Genomic DNA, 20,675 nt, shown 5'->3' on the forward strand with positions numbered 1-20,675 from the left:
TATAGAATTTTAAAATTCGACGAGCAATCTTCATAAATTACATTTTTCTAACATCTTTTATTCTAGAGTGGACTACAACTATTACACGTTCTCCTTGTTCTTTCTTTTCTTTTTTAGTTTTGTGCTAGTTTCCGATTCCTCCGAAGAGTCCGCCGTTTTCCGTTTCTTTTTTGACTTTACTTGTTCATCAGTTTCAGCATCCTTGGGTGATCCTTCAGTTGCTCCTGGCCTTGCAAGACTTTCCGCTTTCTTGTCTTTCTTCTTCTTCTTTTTTGTTTTCACTGGCTCTTCCGCAACGTCTTGGACTTCCTCTTCCGGCTCCCGTGTCTTACTTTTTTTCTTCTTGATCTTGACGGGATCTTCTTGAGTTTGATGTGCTGGGGATTCCTCTTCTGCCTTCTCAGCCTTGTCTTTCTTCTTTTTCTTGGTTTTTATGGGCTCTTCCAGTTGGGAAACCTCACCTGCCTCAGGAACCTCTTCTGTCCTGGATTTTTTCTTCTTTTTTGGCTTCGTATCACACTGCTCCACACTGTCATCAACTGACTCTACTGCTCGATGCTCAGTTTGCTCGGTTTCAGGCGCAGTTTTCAGCTTGCGCTGAAGCTTCTCCAGCATCTCGCGCTCCTGCTGCTCCAAGCGGGCGATCTTTCCGCTCAGCTTCAGGCCATGCCGTGCACCTTTGTGCGCCGTCCTTCCTCCGCAGGCCTTGAAGAGTTCCGCATCTGTGAGTACCGCCACCTTGGTGACCTCAATGTCCTCCACCCTGATGCGCTCGGAGGTCTCAACCTCGCCGCCGCTCTGCGTGAGCAGCGATGTCTGCAAGAAGTTGTCGTAGATGGTCTTTCCAGCGCTGGCGTGCTGCTCCTTGGCTTTCTTCAGCTTGCGCGCGGAGAATCCGCTGGTGGAGATCTCCACCGCTTCTTCGCCCTTTCTGCGGGAGGTGGACACCTGTCCGTCCTGCTGAACCTGGACGTCCACATTGCTGGCGGCCTCGTTGAAGCAGCGCTCCCACCAATGGTCATTGAATTCCTGGGCGCGATCCACTCCCAGTCCCGCGTTATCGAACTTCAAGGCGGCCTTCAAGGGAACTGCGATTCCGGTGTTGTTCTTGCCCAAGCCGTCGCCCTCTTTCCAGCCGTATTTTCCCAGTATCTTCTTGGCGAAGTCCATCACAAGAAATATGAAAAATCAAAATAAACAAATTTGCACGTGCGGCGCAATTGTTATCGATAGCGCATATCTCATTTCACATCACTAATAACTATTACAGGGCTACTTGTGTCGATAGGTTCTGCCAGTTACAGGGTGACTACGGTTCTAACACAACAGAGCTGCATTTGGGCGCCGAAATTTGAATTTCCCAAAATTATATCCAACTTTGTACATTATCGACCAAGTAAATCAATAAATAACTTCAAATAAGAACAAACTTGGACAAGGTTCCATTACACATTCACATCTCCTTTATTTCAGGTTTCAGCTGCGCTCTTCGGCTCATTTCGTTTGCAACTACTCTTAGTACAAGTTCCTTCATATAATATTAAGTGGCAATGAACAAAAACAGCGTTTACATAAAGAAACTGATTTTTTCGAATACAAAATACTTGAAAAAACGTAGACTTTCAGTACGCGCCACAATAAAATCGAAAAGTCGTTGAACCCAACGATCCACCGCATCTCCGCCCAGCCACGCCCACACACTCGCCCATCAGAGATGTTAGTCGCAGAGGTGATCTCCACGAGATGCCCGTCGCATGTCCAAGAACTTCGGGGAGAGAGAGAGCCTTGGTGGGCGCTCATGGAGATCCTCCGCCGGATGGGCAGAGTGCACGAGGATGGTTGGACTTCGTCCGGTGAATCGATTGTGTTGGGTTTTCGGTGAGCCGGAAGCTTGCTTCAATTAAAATCTAATTTTAATGTCTGTCGTCTGGGTGTGGGCGTGGGCGTGGGCTAGTCCAATCCGATTGAATCCAATCCTCCTCCTCCTCATATTTCGGTTGTTCAACTTAAAGTAGGTGTGGTCTTCTCCTCGCTCGCATGTTTTTTAAAAACAAAATTACTTGTATTATGTGGTTGTTGTTGGTATTTATAATTAGATAGTGGTACAGGATGTTCTTGTTTGCTATCAATCAATCAATCAATCATTTTATCATTAATAATCGAAAACGAACGTAGGTGTTGCTTGTTCTGGTTGTTGTTGTTGTTTGTTTGAAGTGTTGTTTGGTTGCTATTCTCGTTCGCATGCGACTGGCGCACGCGCCCGATCGCAGGAAACAAGGACGAGCAATCGATGTGCAGCAGGCGCGCTTAGAAGGCGAACAGCAGCAGGAAGGCCATCATCAAACAGAACAGACCCATGGCCTCGGACAGGGCGAAGCCCAGAATGGCGTAGGAGAACAGCTGCTGTTTCAGCGATGGGTTCCTGGCGTAGCCGATGATGAGGGAACCGAATACTGTTCCGATACCAGCACCTGTTGTATTGGTTCGTTGTGTTTCGGTCGCGAAGTTGGGAAGAGAAAGAAGATCAAAGCATTAGTACCCTGTCCAAGTCAGTTGGCATCTCCGGCTCTCGCCGAAGCTCGCAAGTGAGAACTCGAACTCGGACAATGGGGAATGGATGGGTCACCCCGACGCCCATTTGGCTTCTTGCTCCAGGTAGTCAGTCACAGATTAGTCTGAATTGAGTTCTGCCTGGGAGGCAGCAAGCACATCGCACTAAAAACGCTGGCCACGAAAGGTTTCAATGCCAACCAGGCGGCGGTCACCGTGGGGCAACGGCAACGCCTGGTAGCAGGATTGCTGGTACTTTCGCCCTGCAATCACACAGGTTTCCTGCTGGGAAATGAAGCCGCAACAAACAGCTGGCTCGGCCGATTCTCAGACCTTCCCGGGGCAATGGTTTGTGGAGTAATCAGATACTCGTTGTGTGTGCCCCAGATGCTAGTTTGCAACTGACTGGAGGAGAAGGAGCCCAAGGCGTCTGGGGATTCGCTCTGACTGAATGAGGTATGTGCCCAACGAAACCAATACGTACCGGATCCAGCGACACCGATTGTTGCGGCACCAGCGCCAATGAATTTGGCGGCCGAGTCAATGTCACGCGTGACTGGCGAGGTCTGGAATGACCTGATCTGTGGCAGCAATGCAACGGGGGTTGTGTTCTGAGCCGCCAAAGTCTGGCTCTGGCTGATGATGGCGCTGCTCAATGGTCGCAAGTACTGCTTGGAGTTGGCGAGGAGCTGGAAAGGTGGATGAGCGTGCGTTGATTATATAAGCGGTATTCCACGCCGTGTGTACATTGCTTGAGATAAAGTTTCTGGCCGTGATAAGGGATATATTATGCATAAAACTCATAATATTTTACCTATTACCACTACTAAGTATTTATAATCTCCTCATAGCTAATATACAACAACAATTGAGAATTGATTCATATAATCCGCTCATTGTTTATCATGTTTACCAATTCCATTTAAAAGTATAAGAATACTATGGAAAATGTTCCATTAATACCCCAAATTCCTTTACATCGCACAAGTAAGAACTATTTGTGTGTGATTCTAACTCATGGAAACTTAGTGCTTGGGCATTAAGACCACATATAGCCCGATCTGGCAGATACACTAATACTGCTGCTTAACCCTCGAGTGCCGACCAAGTTCATTGCTCTGCTGTAATGCCAAGTTATGCAATCGTTAAGTAATTTTCCCTCGATTGGCACTTTGGCTGCTGTGTTTGTTGTACTTCAGAGGCTACTAGCATAGTTGTTGGTGCCCCGATATTAACAACTATAGTTTTATAAACAATGTCAATTATTGCCAATTTGTATTACCCCGCACCCCTCTCTTTTTTCAACGCTCTACTGGAAAGCTTTCGCCGGTTCTAACCTCAAAGAAACACACCACAGACCTGAAAGCTGGTGTTATACAATAAAGGGATAGCCTTCGAAACTGCAAATAAAAGAACTCACTAAACTCTACGCACAGATGTTGAGCGATAATTCAAAATTTCTCGCATTTAATTAGTAGCTTCCACTGGGCGCACACATAACCTCAAAGTTATGCAACTGTGTGCCGTCCGTGTTTTCTCACCGCGGCCATTGGAAGTTCACCACGCCAGGGCGGCATTCAAATAGTTAGATCGGGAAAATCAATGCACTTTTCCGATAATTATGTAATTCCCTGCACATTTTAACTTTATCTCGCACAATTCAGGCAATAAAACGGGGGGAGGGGGTACTTACGGCGCTCCTGGCAACGGGGGCAATGCGAGAGACTGTCGACACGAACATTTTCGGTTGAATTTCCTTTTTGTTTTGCTTACGACAAAATTGAAGCTAGCGCACGGCTCTGCAAAGATATAGACGAAGATATCGATTAGTTCTGGGCTGACTTTCTGTCCCAAGAATACATTGTATGAAGTCCCACGCCGCCTCAGAAAAGTTACGTAACATGCGGAAAATCTGCCCTCGCACCGGATTTTCACTCGACTCTCAGCTCGATCTGTGCTCAGTCATCAATTGAAACCGATTTGCTGGCTTTTCCCCTGCGAATTTGCCGATTTTCTAACTTTTTCAGTGACGCAACGACTCGAGGCACACACGCAAACCACTGCAAAACCAGCCTGGCACACGTGTGTGTGTGTGTGCGAGTGTGCCGCAAGATGGCGGCGCATTATCAAACACGTTTCGCACTTTTATTGGCGAAATTTCACACGATTCTTCACTGATTCCGCGTTTTTTGGCTATCTGAGGCGTTTGCACGGCTGTTACCCAACAGAGGGGTGCTGATAAGGGGGTGCTCCGCCAGCGGGCGGAAAAACCCGGAGAAAGCAACTCACTTCGAACAAACCCTTCACAACAGTAAAACGAATTTGACAATTTCGCTGACTTTTGGGGGGTGCTCAGTGTGGCCGCCAGCCCGAGGTGGGAAAAATGCCGACCGCTCGATTTAATACTGGAAAGTACCAGAAATACCATTTTAGTTGAGGACCCAATCCATGGTGCAAGTCCTGGCTAAACATTTTCAGCAGAGACGCAGCCCAGGAGCGAGTCTTCGGTAGAATAGGAGGTTGCGCTTGCACAAACGGAACAGTGTGAACATATCAGTAAGTGGATACGTCGAATCAATCAAATAGCCCTTTCCCATGAAACTGCATCTTTCTGTTTTTTATTTAAAAAAAATTAAATTAAATATACTCTTTTGCGAAACGATCCATAAGAACGGGTTGTTCTGAAAATGTTTTAACCAGCAAATGCAATAGATAAATTAGATACGTTTTCTATGTACGAGTTGAATTTGGCAAGTGAAGGGCCAAATAGGTATAATCGTTTGTGTTTTACATGCATATAATCTGTTCATTTATATAAATACATACATAAATATTGTGAAATATATATTTTCATCAATATAGATGATGAAATTATGTATATAAAATATAACCAGACTTAAGTTGTAATAATATTCATCGTGCCCTAAATTTTCCTGTCTTTTCAAAATATAGGGTTGAAAATATTAAATTCATATGTGAAAATTATTTTCATAAACCTTATCATTTTAATAAACCTTAGCTAAACTTCCAGTATGCCTAACCCGAAATTGAAATAAAAGTGTAATTCAAGATGCAATATCCTCTATATAACTAATTATTTCATATTGTTTTGATTATTTTTTACGGAGCAACATCTAAAAAAGGAAATGACTAGAGCCCGCCGGCATCTTTACATAATTCTATGCGCAATAACAATCCTCTATATAAAAATGTTTATTTATTTCTCGTAATAATTTCTTATGGTACAATACATAAGTAAATAACTAGAGCCGGCCGGCATATGTTCATCGAAATATAAGTTTGTATTCTCGAAATATTTAATGTTCTCTAGGAAGGTGTATCTGCTAGACTTTAATGAGTTAGGAGGGGGCACTCGCTAAGAGCCCGATAATGCATTGCAGCCCTGGTACGGGCCAACTCCCCACAGTCACGCACACCACCACAAACGCAGCATAACGCGTCGTTCGACGTCGGTGTTTGTGTCTACGTCACGTCGGCTTAAATTATGTTTTAATTACCCAGCGGCAACTGCGAAGGTAACTGAATCGAAGCACAGAATGCTGTAAGTATATAGAGTACTGATTCTAATTTAAAGTCGGTTAAACCCAGTGACGCCCCCAAAATGTTGCAGCCCTCAATTGCATAACAGCACTTGCGCATGAGTGTGTGTGTGTGTGAGGAAACGCCAGAGGACCGAAACACACCACACCGAAGAGCGGCGTAGGGAAAGAGACGGCAGAAGCAGCTGAATTGCAGTACAAGAAGAGTTCATCGCTAACACAAACACAAGCCATGTCCTCCTGCTGAATTTCTAAAGCGACTTACTATCGCTTAATTACCAACGAACAGTATTCGCCCGATCAAACGCCACATAACCCCCTAAACTCACCACAGCACATTGGAAGTGGGTTGGAGTCGCCGCTAAGCTGAAATTGCAGCCCTGGAAAATGGACGTTTCGGCGCAGTGCTGACCTGGCCACACTGACCAGCCCCCGACTTAGTTGCTGTTTTTTTACATAACTCGCCACATTCGTTCGCCTCGGAATACGTGATATATATATATATGACAATACGATATATATTATGGCCGTTTTCCTGATCAACGTCTGCAAATACAATGGCTGCGGCATCACATTTCCGAGCTTGAGCGATCTGATTTCCCACATCGAGGACACCCACATAGGTGAGACGGGTCGTAAACACCGTAAATATCGCTATCATTTGACCGTCGCGTGATGTTCTCGGTGTGTTTTGTTTATTTTATTTACTCGCCGCGGCATAAATAAAAAAACAAATCGGATCGCAGCGGGGCAGAGGTGTGCGAGTGCGTCAGTGTGTGAGTGCGTGATCGGCTTCGTGGTGAATTGAATGTTGTTTCTGCGATATGAATTGCAGTTTGCATTCGGCATTTATTGCACTTAAAGGCAAAATCGATGCTGGAAGCCTGGAAATGGCTACCTGTGCCCACGCACACCGCTGCACGCCGCACACACACGCCCTGTTTTCCAGGCGCGTACAGCATTCGTTGATCGGTGCGCTGGCTGGAAAGTGCGGGTGCGAGCGAGAGCGCAGCACAAGCAAAACAAAAGCAAAAAAGCCGGTGATCCATTCAATACCCCCGCCCGTCTGTGTGTGTGCGTGCATGTGTGTTTGGAAGGCCAGCACAGCATCTAGTTGTTGTTTGTGGTGTAGTGGAAACCGGCGAGTTGAGCGCCCTTTTTTTGACCTGTCCGCATGGCTTGGCTTGGGTTTGGCTGCTTCTGGCGTTCGTTTCCATGGCAGGTGTATCCGCATCCGGTAATCGGAGTTGAAAGTTAGAAGTTGTAGGAGATTCGCTTCTTGTCCGCCCCCTGTGCCTTTCCCCTCCCCCTCATCCCTGGCACTCAAAATCACAATCGATACTTGAACTTTCCCGTCCACGTGACTCCCGTGGGCTTCCAATTAATCATTTCCAGGGTGTGTGTTTGTGGACTTTTACCGGCTGAAATAAACAAATTCTAATTTTAGTGATTGTGCGGCGAGGGGCGGGGTTTTTTTGAGGGCGAAAAATCAATAGAGTTAAGCTCAGTAGTGTTGCCGCATTACGAACACGGGGGTTAGGGGGTGGTTTAACCGTTAACGGGCTTTATTTATGCCCAACATGCCGTGCGTCTTACACTGAGAGTTTTTTAAAGTACGCTTGTATGCTTGTCTCGCTTTGTTGTTAAAGTGAGGTACTCTTTAAAGGTCGTTAAGTTATTCGTGTAATTTATTTACGAAAACACAAAAAATTAACAAGTGAGATCCAAGTCAATACCTTTTCATGCTTTAGGGGCAAAGTAAAGTGGTGATTGCAGAGCTCGTCTACTGTGTAAGCTGTACACACACACGTTATTTAATTACCCTTTGGACTTCAATTTTTCTCTGTGTACAAACAGGCTCTCTCACACACGCATAGAGAGAGGGGTTGGAAAGAGAAAGCAGAGGGGTTGCTCAGCTGACGATTACGTTGGCAGCTGTTTTGTTGTTGCCACTGCTGCGTGATAACGGTCAACACACACACACACACACACGCACACTTGCACACATAAAATGGCTGCCCGGGCAGGCTTTCCCACCTAGCCACCACCCCCTTTTGCGTCCCGGGGCATTACATAAAGCCCAGGCACGAGCATACGCCCACTTGGCAACTGCCACCCCCAAAAACGCCCAGGCCCAGATACCAAATACGCCCGAGGCCCCGAAAACCCGCATCCCCCATTTGCCCATTTTCACATTTCCCCATTTCCCCACTTCCATTGCGTATCCATTACGTGAGCGAGCTGTTCTAGGGCTTATAAATGCCCATCATTTCATTATCTCGAAGGACATTCGATGCGTGGGTTCTCTGAGTGGATGGATGGATGGATGGATGGATGGTTGGCTGGGTGCATGGATATGAATGTGTGCCTGTTATCAGGACTCGCTGGGCGTTGTCGCTTCGTTTCGGCTCTGTTCGGTTGTCATGGCAACGCAAAAGGCGGCGGTACCTTCAGGTTTGTCCTTTTCACAGTTGCCAGGCACCTGTTGTACTGTCCCGAAAATGCCCGGGATAACTTATTTATGAGTGTTTCTGCACTCGCATTTAGATAACCAGCTGCGAAAGGCGAACTGCCGCAGTAAACCAAACAAATGTACCTGTGCACCTGTCGAATCGTTTTTGCCATTTGAACGGGGAATTTCATCTGAAAGATAAGATTCTAGCTAGCTATGAGTCACCAAAACGCATTTGGTTCCATCCAAGATTCATTTTCAAACTAAACAGTCGCATAATAGGTACAGTTTCAGAGATTGTATGCGGATTCCAGAGCAAACGAGGATTGTATAAATCTGGGGACTTAACAACAAAATCTCATAATGGTTGGGTTGGGAGCAAACCCTTTTGACCTTGAAATACTTTTGGCTTGCAAGGTTATTTCTGTGACTTTTCTATTTCTTATGAGATGGGGCATCGCAACCATTTAAACATTTTTGATTCAATGAACTTTGAAGGTTATTAAATGGTTTCAATAAGTAGGTTTTAACGAAAAGGTGTCCCAGCACTTGCCATGTCAACATAATTCGACTGCAGTCAACGACTTGTGTTCCTCAAATTTCGAACGAAACGCTCTTGCTTCACAGCTATTGGAAAGTTTTTGAGATAGCCGCCGAAATGAAAACAAGCCAAAACAGCATGTTCAAGCAAGAGAAAAACATTTGTTATCGTTTTTAAATTCTGCAACAAGTGCATGAGTCACACGAGTGCAAAAGAGAGAGGAATCTGCGTTTATTTTGTATCTGAAATGCGAAAAACGTATGAAATACGACGCATATACAGATGTGGGCTTGTATGTGGCTACGATATGTAGGCATGTATGTAGGCTATTTGCTCAAGAGCCGTTTGTAAAATACCCGATTTGATACCCTGCATTTTCATTCATTGCCATTCCAGCATCTCGAGCGCATGATCACCGATTTTGTGATGTTTTTGAGTAGCTATGAATTGTGGAATTGCAGGGTATATGTATGTACATACATGCAAACATCGAGCCAAGAGCAAAGAGTCACCTACAGCGAAGTCGTGAATGTCTGGGGTTATCAACGGCAAAATAATAATAACAATAACGAAGGCGGAGCAGAAATAAAAAAAAACCCGAACCGGGTGAACTGATTTGACCGTTGACAAATGACGCCGTGTTCTCGAGAGGATGAGGGGCGTGGCATATCGATTTCATCAGCTGGAATACGTGTATATAATTGCAGTTTTAAGTGGCGAGAGTCCAAGGCAATTGATAATTGCTGAAATGTTGCCCAAAGTACGTGGAACTATTACGCACATATGGTGTGTCCGTATGTCGGACTGTCCGCCCGTCCGCATGTCCGTATGTGTCATCCATCGATTGCCGGCACGTAGACATCATCGCAATCACTCCCGCAAATGTTTTTAATCGCCTTTCGGCTGATAAGCGAGCAGAGTGGAGCGGCGCGGGAGTCTCCAGATGAAAGCATATGTTTCGCATAATAGCTAATTTGCGGCATATGCTATCCGTTTGCCCACGAGTACGAATCGAAGTAATTAAACTGCAACGTTATCGAACTTTGTCACGTGGGCGCTGTTGGGCGGAAATGCAGTCCGTTTGCGATTTCTAGTCACTAATGCTGCGAGGTCTAGTGCAGATGCAGATGCGACTTAGTTTGGCAGAATGGCAAAAGATATCATCATGTACCCTATCATCTGGCAATTTTAGTTGCCTCATCTAATAATCGATTAGCTGGTTTTAGACTAACTGCAGTGACACAATCATTTGTGAGATCCGCAGCTGATCGATGCGTGTTGTTTGATCGTTTAGCAGCCCCTCGTTAACTGGAACTGCAATCGCATGACGAATGTACAGGGTGCCCGGTGGCGCATATGATGAATGGCCCGGCTGACACAGTTACGCACCAAAATGATTTAATTGGGAAATAAAGCGTGCTCGTGGAGGTTAGGTTGTGCGCACACATATGGATCGAAAAGTAAATAAAGACGGAGAAGGGGACAAACCGAGGAGGGGCACCTGTTATTATGCACTCGCTGATTAAGCAAGCTTTGGGCTTATGCTTGTTCTGGCGATAAGATAAAGTACCCACGCCGCAGACCATGTGCTCCTCCTGGTGCTCCGTCGCAGTACCAGATCGAAGCCCCCATAAACCCCGCGGAAAATGCGTCAGCAGGCGCACTAAATCCGTCGCCATACCGTACCCCGTACGTGCACTCTCGCTATTTACTTATTTCGGCATTTTAATAATAAATTGCCCGGGCTGTGGGCCCCTTGAATGTCTGTGAACTTGTTCCAGAGCAAACACAGAGGTTGGCGACGAATTGTGGATGCAGGTTTCGCGTTCGGCTGCCCGCATTCCGGTTCGGCTTTCGATCCCGTCTCGAAAGGGAATATTTAATTGGGTAATCCAGTTTCGGTGACTTTCTAGCGGGGTTCCTAACTACTACCAGTTTTGTTCAAAACATTACAATTCACATATGGTGTGATTTGAAATTGATTTGTTTTGCAACGAATGCATATTAACAGGCCTATTTCATTACATTTTCTTGCAGACTATGACCCAAAGGTGGTCGAACAGAAGGAGCAGGCCCAGCCTGCCTGCCTGCCCTTAAGTTACGTCCTGCGCTTCATCACCGAGGAGAACCGCAAGGAGGCGGGCTCGTTCCTGGCCAGCAACACAACAGCCCCACCGACCACCAACAGCGGATCCAATGCCGCTGGCCACGGGAATGGCAATGTGGAGCTCAAGCGAAAGCTGGCCATCAAGCACCACAGCTACAGCATGTCCTCGTCCAACCGCAGCACCACGCCCACAGGTGAGTCATTTTGCAAACTCTATACATAAGGATGACTCAAACTCCTGATTCTGCACCCATTTAGGCAGCGAAATGGACGAGGACGAAATGGTGGTCACGGAGTCGGAGGATAGCAACGACTCCTGGACCACCGAGGAGTTTAGCTCAGAGTTTATCATGCGCTACGGCAGCAGGTTCGTTTATAGCTTTATACTTTTAAATAAAGCTTAAGCTCTTATGACTCGAATGTTACATGGTATGGTGTTTGTCACAATTAGCTTAATTAATTTGTGTACTTTGGTTATCTTAAATAGGCATTCCGGTGGTGGAAACAATGGCACGCCCGGCAATGAGAAACCCTTCGCCTGCCCTGTTCCGGGATGCAAAAAGCGTTACAAGAACGTCAACGGCATCAAGTACCATTCGAAGAACGGTCACAAAAAGGACGGAAGGTAACGATTGGCCACGAAATTACTGATTGGTAAACTGGAAGCTGATAGTTCTATGTTCCACAGAGTGCGCAAGGGCTACAAGTGTCACTGCGGCAAGAGTTACAAAACGGCCCAGGGCCTGAAGAACCACGCGCTGCACACCCACAACTCGCAGCCGGATAGTGTGCTGAATGCCCAGCTGGCCAATGCGTTGGCCATAGGCGACGGGGCCAGTGCGGCCACGCCTGTGGGCAGTAGCAACACCTCCTCCAATCCGAACCCGCCGCCCATCATTCAGCGCAGCAACTCGCCGTCTCAGTCGCTGGGCTCGTTGAGTCCGTCGAGCATCAGCAACATGTCGAGCAGCGCCAGCAGTTGTCATGGAGGCAGCGGCAGTCTGTCCAACGGGAACAATGGCAACAATGGGAGCACCACTAGCAACACTGCCATTCTCACTAGCAACGGGAATGTCCTGCAGCAGCTCAGTGCCGGGAATGTGGTCACCCTGACCAATCTTCCCACGCAACAGCATCAGCAGCAACAGCCGCAGCCGCAACAGCAGCAGCAGCAGCAGCAACTCCATCAAAACACTGCAACAGGTAACAGCAACAACAACAATTTAATGCGCAGCACACTCGGTTTAGTATCCATTAAAACCAACAACACGCCGACAGCCAAGTCGGTTAGCAATCTGATGGCTGCTAACGCCACAGCCAGCAAGATACTCAAGCTGGCCACCAATGTGGCCAATGGTGGCTCCTCTATGGACATTGTGCAGCAGCAACAGCAACACAACAAGACCACAACTACTGGCCAAACAGTGCTCAATGGCAGCAAACCGCTGCCCAATTTGGTCAACTTGGGCATTCTCACGCCGGCCACCTCACCCACCAAAAACACCCAAACGCTGACCTTCACCACCACGAATGGTAGTACCCAGCAGCAGCAGGCTCTAGTGGCCTCGTTGGCCAAGAAGACCAACATACTGCTACTACAGGAACCAAACCAGTTGGTGCAACAGGTACAGCAGCAGCAACAGCAGCAGCAACTGCAGCAGCAGGTGCAGCAGCAACACCACGTTCTGCCCATCAGTCCCACGAGCAGCGTCAGCGGGAACAGCAGCAAGAGCAGCTCGCCGACGCCGCAGCAACAGCAACAGCAGCTGCTGAAGAAGGGCAAACTCGAACTGATAGAGCCCATGGAGACGGATGAGGGTCAGAGCGACGGCATTTCGGAGAGCGTGGCTGCAGCGATTGCCAGCATCACAGATTGCAAGGAGGACATAGGAGGAGCAACAGTGGCGGGCATTGAAGTTGTAGGCGCTGGCGCCGTCAACGAAGAGACGTAGCCTATACTCAAGCAGCTACTGATGCACCGAAAACTGACGCTGGAGCCACCTAAGGCACTAAATTAAGCTTGTCCGTATACGAAAGACATTCTAGACTCGACAGAATGCCTATCTTCTTGGGGGCAGACGAGCCCACTCACTCACCAAAACACACATTTGGAAACATTTCATAGACTGCTTACTTGTTCTTAGTTTAGACCCCGAGTCCAATCAATTTAAATTAATTGTATCATACAACTAAACATAATGGAAACAATCCCACAAATCGCATTATTCGTGCAATATTTTATTCTGTATATTTTAAAGAGAACATTTTAATCATTTATTCATTGATTGTATGTATGACTTTCATGCTTGTATTAAACTATTTACAACTGCTGATCTCCTCTTAATTTAATTAGGCTATACAAAAAAACACCAACACAGACGAAGCACGAGCAACAATTGTAAAAATACGCAAGAAAATGCTAATTTCAAATTCATTTCCAACTGATCAATTTAATTATTGTTAGCATTACCACTTAGAACTTTTTTAATCTCGGCTTTAGCTTTAGTGACTATTCGTATTCGACTAAATCCAAGTATTATTTATGTTCTAAGCACTAGCAAAATGAAATTTAATTATACTATATATATATACACATATAAAAACACACACACATCTACTCGGATATTTAAAGTCTGCTCATTAGTTTAAGGCGTCCTTCGACTTCGTGCAATATTTTTAATTTACTCCTTAGTAATTCCTAGCAATTCCATCTCTGTCGAATTTTGGGTATTCTTTATTTTCGTTTCGTTTGTTTTGTTTTTATTTTATGTTTTTCGTTACTTCTTTTCCTTTTCTCTCTACCTATTGCAGAAACCTCTTACTCCTGCTCAAACAACAGCAACCTCAGCAACCCCAACAGCAACCACGGCAGCAGCGATTCCAGCAAGCCGCCCACGACTGTCCTGTCCGTTAACAAGAGGTCCACCGCAATCGCTCCAGCGAAACTGCCCACCACCGGCAACTCCCTGCCCATGCAGATCTCGCCCAACTTCATTGAGCACAAGTATTCGGCGCTGGCCATGAAGGAGAAGTTCTTCTTGAATCTGAGGGCCGGCAAAGCGGTGGCCAGTTCACAGGGAGCCGATGGAATGGGCTCACCCATGGGGCACCAATCGGATGTGGGCATTTCCGGCGGATCAGGAGCAGGCGGTGGCTTGCGGGCGGTTGCTGTGGGCCAAATGTGCGCGCTGCAAAACGAGCACATTCACCAAAATCTCTTCAAGAAAACGATCAACTGATCGGCAGATCGGATGAGAAGGCAAGAGAGTTGGCTGTGATGAAGTAGTAACTAACTGACTAACAAACCTGACAAGAGGCGGAGAAAGAGGATTCGTCAATAAGGCAGAGATGGGAAAAGGATGCAGAAGCTGCAGCAATTAATGGAGGAGGGATAAGTGAGGCAGTTGGGCGCTGCCCTACGGTCCTTAGAGAAGTTTTCCAAGACAAGGCAAGAAGTAGCAAGAAGTAAGAAGCAAGAATTTCCATTGGCTTCCAAAACACCACAAAATGCAAAAAACAAAACAAACAAATTCCAAGCATTTCGCAACTATGAAAAAATCACCCACTAGCACACACAAAAAATCATTAAACCTAATCTCAAACATATTTAAGCTGGCCTGCTTAGAAAAGCTTCTCTAAAACAGCTTTAGATAATTTTAAAATTAAAGGAAACAAAACAAAACAAACAAAAAATTTGAAAAAAAATTAATTATACAAGCGACAACATTTTAGTAAATACATTTGGAGAATTTTCTTCAACTAGTCATTATTGTAGTTAAATTAAATTTTTGATTTTTATACGCATAAAAACATAACTTTCTAACCTACTGGTTGGTGGAATTCCCGAACCCTATATTTATAACTTAAGAAACCTCTATCCCGTGTACAATTTCAATGAAATCTAAGTAAAGGGTCTTTCCCCAATCAGTTTGCGTCATTCTAATTGAAAATTATAAATTGTCTAAAAGAAATCCATAGAAGCGAAATGGTGCACGGAACTCGTTTTCGTGAGACCGTCGGAATTAGGAAAATTATAGGTCGCCAGCTTGCCAAGGCAACTTTGAGCGAGAGATGCAAAATTTATAAATGTCGAATATTTCAAACATAAAATAGTTAGCTACAAATTTAGGGGAAGCCGGGAGGCGTTTCCACATAGGAGCCACAATAACTCTACAGTAGTTATAGTATTATAATTATAGATTACGCTATTATTTATAGAGCAGAGCATGCATCTGTAGCTGTGTGAGTGTTTGTCCGCGCATGTATTGTAATTGTTTATTTATAGTGTTCGAACGTCCCCTAAGTGTAAAGTCCCCAACATATACAAAATATACGATATGAATACAAAATATATTTGTCCATTCTCTCGACGATTGTATAGCATTGTACGCCCCTGATTCAATCGAACTTCCTATCCTAGCAGAATCGGGTTCCTTAAGCATTCAAACAGAACAAAAATGAAATTTTTAAAATACGATACGATATTTACATCAAGTATACATCATATACATCAATTTAGTCAGCCGCCAAAACAAAACAAAATAAAAGTAAACTTTTCAGAGCGCATTTCGCAGACGCGCAGCGTCTTAAAAATTAATCACAACTAAACTAAATAGTTCAGCGTCCCTATAGATATAACTCCTAGCTATCGATGAATACCTACATCTAAATACAACAATATCTTTAAGACCTCACGCTTAAGCGATGCCAAACGGATCGCCCTAGTTTAGCCAAACAACTTTTATATGAACGGAAACTGTCTTCGGATCCCCGGAGCTCCATCGAGTTTTCGGCCAGGAGATGCAAGTAAAATCCCTACCCGATAACTCGCATTCAAACTTTCAGAATGGATATGAACTCAAACCCTCTAATGAAAACAATAAAATGAGTATGTCATCTTATATAAGACTGCTGTTATGTTCGTAAATATATTTAATATATGTATGTAAAATTAACGAAAAACAAAACCACACACAAAAAAAGTAATAAAACCGAAATAACTTTTAATTAAAAAAAATCACAAAACAGAAAATGAATAAAAATCTATATGAATATTTAACGTATTCGTACTCTACCTACATACTATTACTATGTACTATATAATGTATTGTAACTGTAATTTACTAAAATCGTAATAATACGTAGAGAATTAACTGACGTTTAAACATAAATCATCGACATCCACATAAACACAAAAAAAGTCCCTATTTGAGTTGAAACCGAGAGCTCAAAGAGGATTATTGGCACATCCATAAGCCAGAAAAAATCATTATCAACCACAAAAACAAAAAAGTAGTAAAATATTCTCTTTTTGCTTTATGTGATCTATTACATACTACATAAACATATGTATAATAAAAATGTCCTTCAAAAACAAACTCGAGAGAAATTGTTGAATTTACTTTTCCTAGTAAGTCGGAACGATGCAGTTTGAGGGGAACTGTCTATTGCTAAAACAGTTTGGGGGGCACTGTTCGACAATTAATATTTTGGGACGATGAATGCCAGTAAAAGTGGTTTCAATTATTTGTTTGATTTAATATATTATAATTTACTGCATAATTGATTGATTTGTATTTACAAGATATTACTTATGCTAGATACAAGCCAAAATAAATTATTACTCAATATCAATTAACAGAGCTTTGAAAGAGTTCGTAGATCTTTATTACCTATTTATTAAACTACTTAAACTTTCCTTCCAAAGAGATTTTGTAATTCACCACCCTGACTATATTTTTTAGTTTTCCCTTAATTTGGAAAACCACCTACCTATTCAAAACTTTGGTCAACTTACTAGAAGCAAGTTGGCAAAATTTTCACAGAGATGGTACAAATGACATATAGCTTGATGTTAATATTACTGGAAATGCGAACTTGGAGAACCAAAAATAGTAATACATGAATAATTAGTCCAGTAATGTGATCTCATGGGTCTTGGCATCGATTGATTTCTGAGCAGATGACTTAAGCACACAAACTACGAGCCAGTCAGAAGGTGAGGGAATATCCTTGAATATCCAGGAACCCTTGGCCTTACGCCGATTCGCTGGCGCCGTAGAGCAGATTGTCCAGTTTCAGTTTGTTGATCTTGTCGCCACGGGCTCCATGTCCTGGTCTGCCCCAGAACGTTTCGAAGGTGTCGAAGTGCTGGTTGCACAGATCCCTGTCCAGTTGCTTGGAAACGGAGACGGATCGACGGTTCTGGGAGATCTGGACATTCAGGTCGTGCAGATAGCGCATGTCGGCGGCCGTTTGGATCCTGGTTGTCGGTCAGTTGGGTGGGCAGCAATATTATAGTTTCATTTATATCAGTTCGATTTTTCAGATTTCGAATTTTCGAATTTCCGAGCGATTTTCGGTTTTCAGTTCAATTCGTTTTGCACGGGGATACATACATAGAAGATTGGTATTATGATTTTTGATTTTTGCTGTTGCGGTTTGTTTGATTTTGGTGAGATTGGTATTTGGTTTGCTCGTTTGGTTGCTATACTTTCACTTGTATTACAATGGATATTTTCTTGCTGGATGAGCCGAGGAGAAGTGGGGGATTAGAGAAACCATTAACAGGACAAGATCACAAGGCAAAAGCACAGAGGGGCAAGCGGACTTTCGTTTCAATGTCTGGCGCAGAGCAAGCAAATGAGAAACGGAGGGAGCGGATAGGTGGTGGAATGGAACTATGAAAGCAGGAGGGGATCAGGATTGAAAGAACGTGGGCCTTAAGCCTGGCGAATGTGCAGGGTCAGCCGCTTGAGGCAGCAGCCCGTGGCCAAGGCCGTGGGGCAATCGCAACTGCAACACTGCAGCTTGCAGTTCAGATTCTTGGGCAGCCGCTTCATGTGGCTGATGTTCTTGATGATGCTGTTGATGCACTTGATCTTGGTGGTGGTCAGCTGACAGTTCTTTGGTGGATGCTTGTGCTTGGATGCGTACCTATCGTGCGACGGCGTCCTCTTGGTCACGTCCGTGCTGGAGAGGCTGATGGGTCGGTGCATGCCACGCCTTCTGGCGAGCAGGGGAACCAGCTCCACCCCGCCACCCTCGCCATAGGCTCCCCCGTTTCCTCCCGCCGTGCTGGCATCCGGAGTGGCGGTACTGGTGCTCCCGGGACAGGGACCTCTCGACGCCATGCGGGGGCACAGCTTGACGGGCTTGCCGCCGCAGTCTTGCGGCTTCAAGTGGTGCAGCATCTTTCCGGGCGGCGGACCTGGCGGACCCGGGCACTTCTTGCCCGGCGGAATGGGAAGTGAAAGTGGCGACGGCTTGGGCGGACTCTTTTGCATGGCGGGACAGTTGCAAGTGCACAACTCACAGCAGCGCTGCGGTTTTGGTGGCTTGCCCGGTCGCGATTTGCGAAAGGTATTCTTCTCCGCCGGAGTCACCGGGTTATCCTGGTCCAACTCCTTCAGCATCTCCTTGTTCGTCCAACCCTGAAATTAGATTAAATTTAAACAGTGTACATATGGGCACTAGCTACTGATACCCACCAGTGACTTCAAGAACGTGTTGCCCACTTCCTTGGGACTCCGCCAGGGCTTGCCGCCCGGACCCGCCTTGCCCCAGGGCTCCTTGCAGGACTAGAAGGAGGACAGATGAAGAGGAATCAGTTAAACTTGGTTTCAGGGGGCGTAATAAGTGCCGCTCACCGGCTTTTCTAGTTTGGCCTGCAGGCGCTTCTTCTGAGTGGCCAGCTTTTCCTGCAAAGGACATCGCTGCTCACTCTCGCTGACCACGATCTTCTCCAGGAGCGGCTTGCCCTTGCACGGCGGAGAGGGCTTGTAACGCAATTCTATGTCCACATGGCCTTTATTGCGAAACGACATTGAAGGATGCTCTTTCAGCTCGATGTGAAGGCTCTCACCGTTGGCGTTTTTGGCCACATTGACACCAACTGCCGCTCCGGGCTTGTGCGGAATCTCCCGCTCGCAAATCGTTACGGTGCTGCTCCTGGGACCACTTTCCTGCAGGTGATGAACCGAGTGCGCGTGGCCCAGTCGACCACCCGGCGGCGGGGCAGGCGGGGCGTGGTGGTGGTGGTGATGGTAGGCGGCCAGCGGGTTGTTGTGGCACTTCTTCTGCATCGAGAAGAAGTCGTTGTAGCGACACGGCTGCAGCAGATTCATTCGGTGGGCATTGGTCTGCGGCACATTGAAATTATTGGAGTAGAATATATAATTCGAGATAGGGATTCAAGAGTCCTTACCACTGTGGGCGTGGAGTGAAGGCCTGCGGCTGTGATGTCCTTGCGGCGCACCTCTACGTTGGGTGCCCCACCACCAGGTCGACCCCAAGGACAATGTTGGTGAAACAGGTCGTAGTACTGGATGAAGGAACATTGTTGGTATTAAAACAATTAAGACTGTTAAGATTTGATCTTCAAGTAATTAATCCTTAATGCAAACTAGCGTATCCTCCGCTAAGATCATGAATCGCATTACCCGCAATAAAGTCACAACATAACTACATTAAATCCTTCCGCTGGACGATTACAACACCGAGTTATGCCTTATCGATTGGGTGGCAGCCTATTTATGGCTCCAGACTGCCTCAACCCACCTCGTCGTGTCACTCCGCGAAGTGTGGCGATGTTTGTTTACGGAAATTGGCAAATCCTGGAGCTCCTGCTGCCCTCGCCCACAAACTTTGTTAGTAGGTTGTTGTTATAGTTGCAGCGAACGGCGATTTGCATTTCACTGATTTTTTTCACCCACATTTCGGCTGGCGCTTTCACACAGCTGCAGGTTGTGATAGGTAGTGGAGCAAGGAGCCAGGACTCCAGTCACGCAAGGACTCGCCGGAGCACCCAACTGGCATTTAGTTGGGCTTTTAGCCGAAGAGAGGTGATTTGATTACCGAAGTCGAAATTGTCAAAGGGTTTGTTGAACCAGATCCGCGCGGGCGGATGCCTTACATGTTGCTTGGGGCAGGTCTTTGAACTTACCGAAAGTTGCAACTATCGCGTGGTTCGAGATGTTTTTCGATTGTCATAGGTTCGTTTCTGGTTTTGCCTTAGACTTTCAAAAGAACTTGGAACTTGGTGAATTGATTATCGCCTTTAAAGTTTTTGAACTAATACATTTAGGGTTCATAATTCCAAGATTAAGGTGTTTTAAATAACTACTAACCCTAAAATATAACTCATACGCACGGTCTGGAAATATCACACATACGCACTGGTACCCACCTCCTGCTTATCCTTCTCCTTGCGAGCACACTCCTCCGCCTTCCTGCGCCGCCACATGCGAAGACTCTCCTCTGCATTCTTGCGCTCCACAAGACGCTTCTTCTCATCGCACCACATCAGCGGATGCTGGATGTGGTCGTGGCAGAAGTTGCCGCCCATGCCCATTTCATCGCTAGTCGTCATGGCTCTTCGTATGCTCTGGAAGTCCTATCTGGATATCTGGGAAACTGGGAGAACGAGAACGGAAGTAGCGCTGCGTTCAGCAAACGCGGCGTTAC

At 45.7% G+C, this 20,675-nt stretch overlaps 5 protein-coding genes across 6 annotated transcripts; 1 reads left to right on the plus strand and 4 right to left on the minus strand.

Moving 5' to 3' along the window:
• Positions 1-37: 37 nt before the first annotated feature.
• On the minus strand, positions 38-1,240 carry LOC117145806 (G patch domain-containing protein 4). The gene has a single exon (XM_033311607.1). The coding sequence runs from the start codon at positions 1,168-1,170 to the stop codon at positions 82-84; it is 1,089 nt and encodes a 362-aa protein (XP_033167498.1). The 5' UTR covers positions 1,171-1,240; the 3' UTR covers positions 38-81.
• Positions 1,241-1,440: 200 nt separating this feature from the next.
• LOC117144047 (ATP synthase lipid-binding protein, mitochondrial) lies at positions 1,441-4,924 on the minus strand. The gene is made up of 4 exons (XM_033309016.1): positions 4,840-4,924; positions 4,244-4,349; positions 3,035-3,239; positions 1,441-2,471 (listed from the first exon to the last, which is right to left on the minus strand). Exons 2-4 carry the CDS (start codon positions 4,289-4,291, stop codon positions 2,308-2,310), a joined length of 417 nt encoding a protein of 138 aa, XP_033164907.1. The 5' UTR covers positions 4,292-4,349; positions 4,840-4,924; the 3' UTR covers positions 1,441-2,307.
• A 1,047-nt stretch (positions 4,925-5,971) lies between these two features.
• On the plus strand, positions 5,972-15,147 carry LOC117142620 (myb-like protein AA). Of its 2 annotated transcripts, XM_033306707.1 has the most exons (7): positions 5,974-6,112; positions 6,182-6,733; positions 11,141-11,404; positions 11,469-11,577; positions 11,698-11,835; positions 11,899-12,413; positions 14,022-15,147. In XM_033306707.1, the coding sequence occupies exons 2-7, from the start codon at positions 6,634-6,636 to the stop codon at positions 14,447-14,449; spliced, it is 1,554 nt and encodes a 517-aa protein (XP_033162598.1). In that variant the 5' UTR covers positions 5,974-6,112; positions 6,182-6,633; the 3' UTR covers positions 14,450-15,147. The 2 variants fall into 2 exon arrangements, with proteins under 2 accessions (XP_033162597.1, XP_033162598.1); XM_033306706.1 differs by having other exon boundaries at positions 5,972-6,112; positions 11,899-14,057.
• A 1,736-nt stretch (positions 15,148-16,883) lies between these two features.
• On the minus strand, positions 16,884-17,610 carry LOC117144105. Its single transcript, XM_033309123.1, is given in 2 exon segments — positions 16,884-17,489; positions 17,491-17,610. Coding segments are annotated over 2 exon segments (363 nt in total). The 3' UTR covers positions 16,884-17,246.
• Positions 17,611-17,910: 300 nt separating this feature from the next.
• LOC117144103 lies at positions 17,911-20,580 on the minus strand. Its single transcript, XM_033309122.1, has 6 exons — positions 20,398-20,580; positions 19,417-19,533; positions 19,075-19,351; positions 18,860-19,017; positions 18,701-18,790; positions 17,911-18,643 (listed from the first exon to the last, which is right to left on the minus strand). The coding sequence occupies exons 1-6, from the start codon at positions 20,578-20,580 to the stop codon at positions 17,933-17,935; spliced, it is 1,536 nt and encodes a 511-aa protein (XP_033165013.1). The 3' UTR covers positions 17,911-17,932.
• Between the last annotated feature and the right edge of the window lie 95 nt (positions 20,581-20,675).

The sequence above is a fragment of the Drosophila mauritiana genome, chromosome 3R (genome assembly GCF_004382145.1).
Source record: "Drosophila mauritiana strain mau12 chromosome 3R, ASM438214v1, whole genome shotgun sequence".
Classification (NCBI taxonomy): domain Eukaryota; kingdom Metazoa; phylum Arthropoda; class Insecta; order Diptera; family Drosophilidae; genus Drosophila; species Drosophila mauritiana.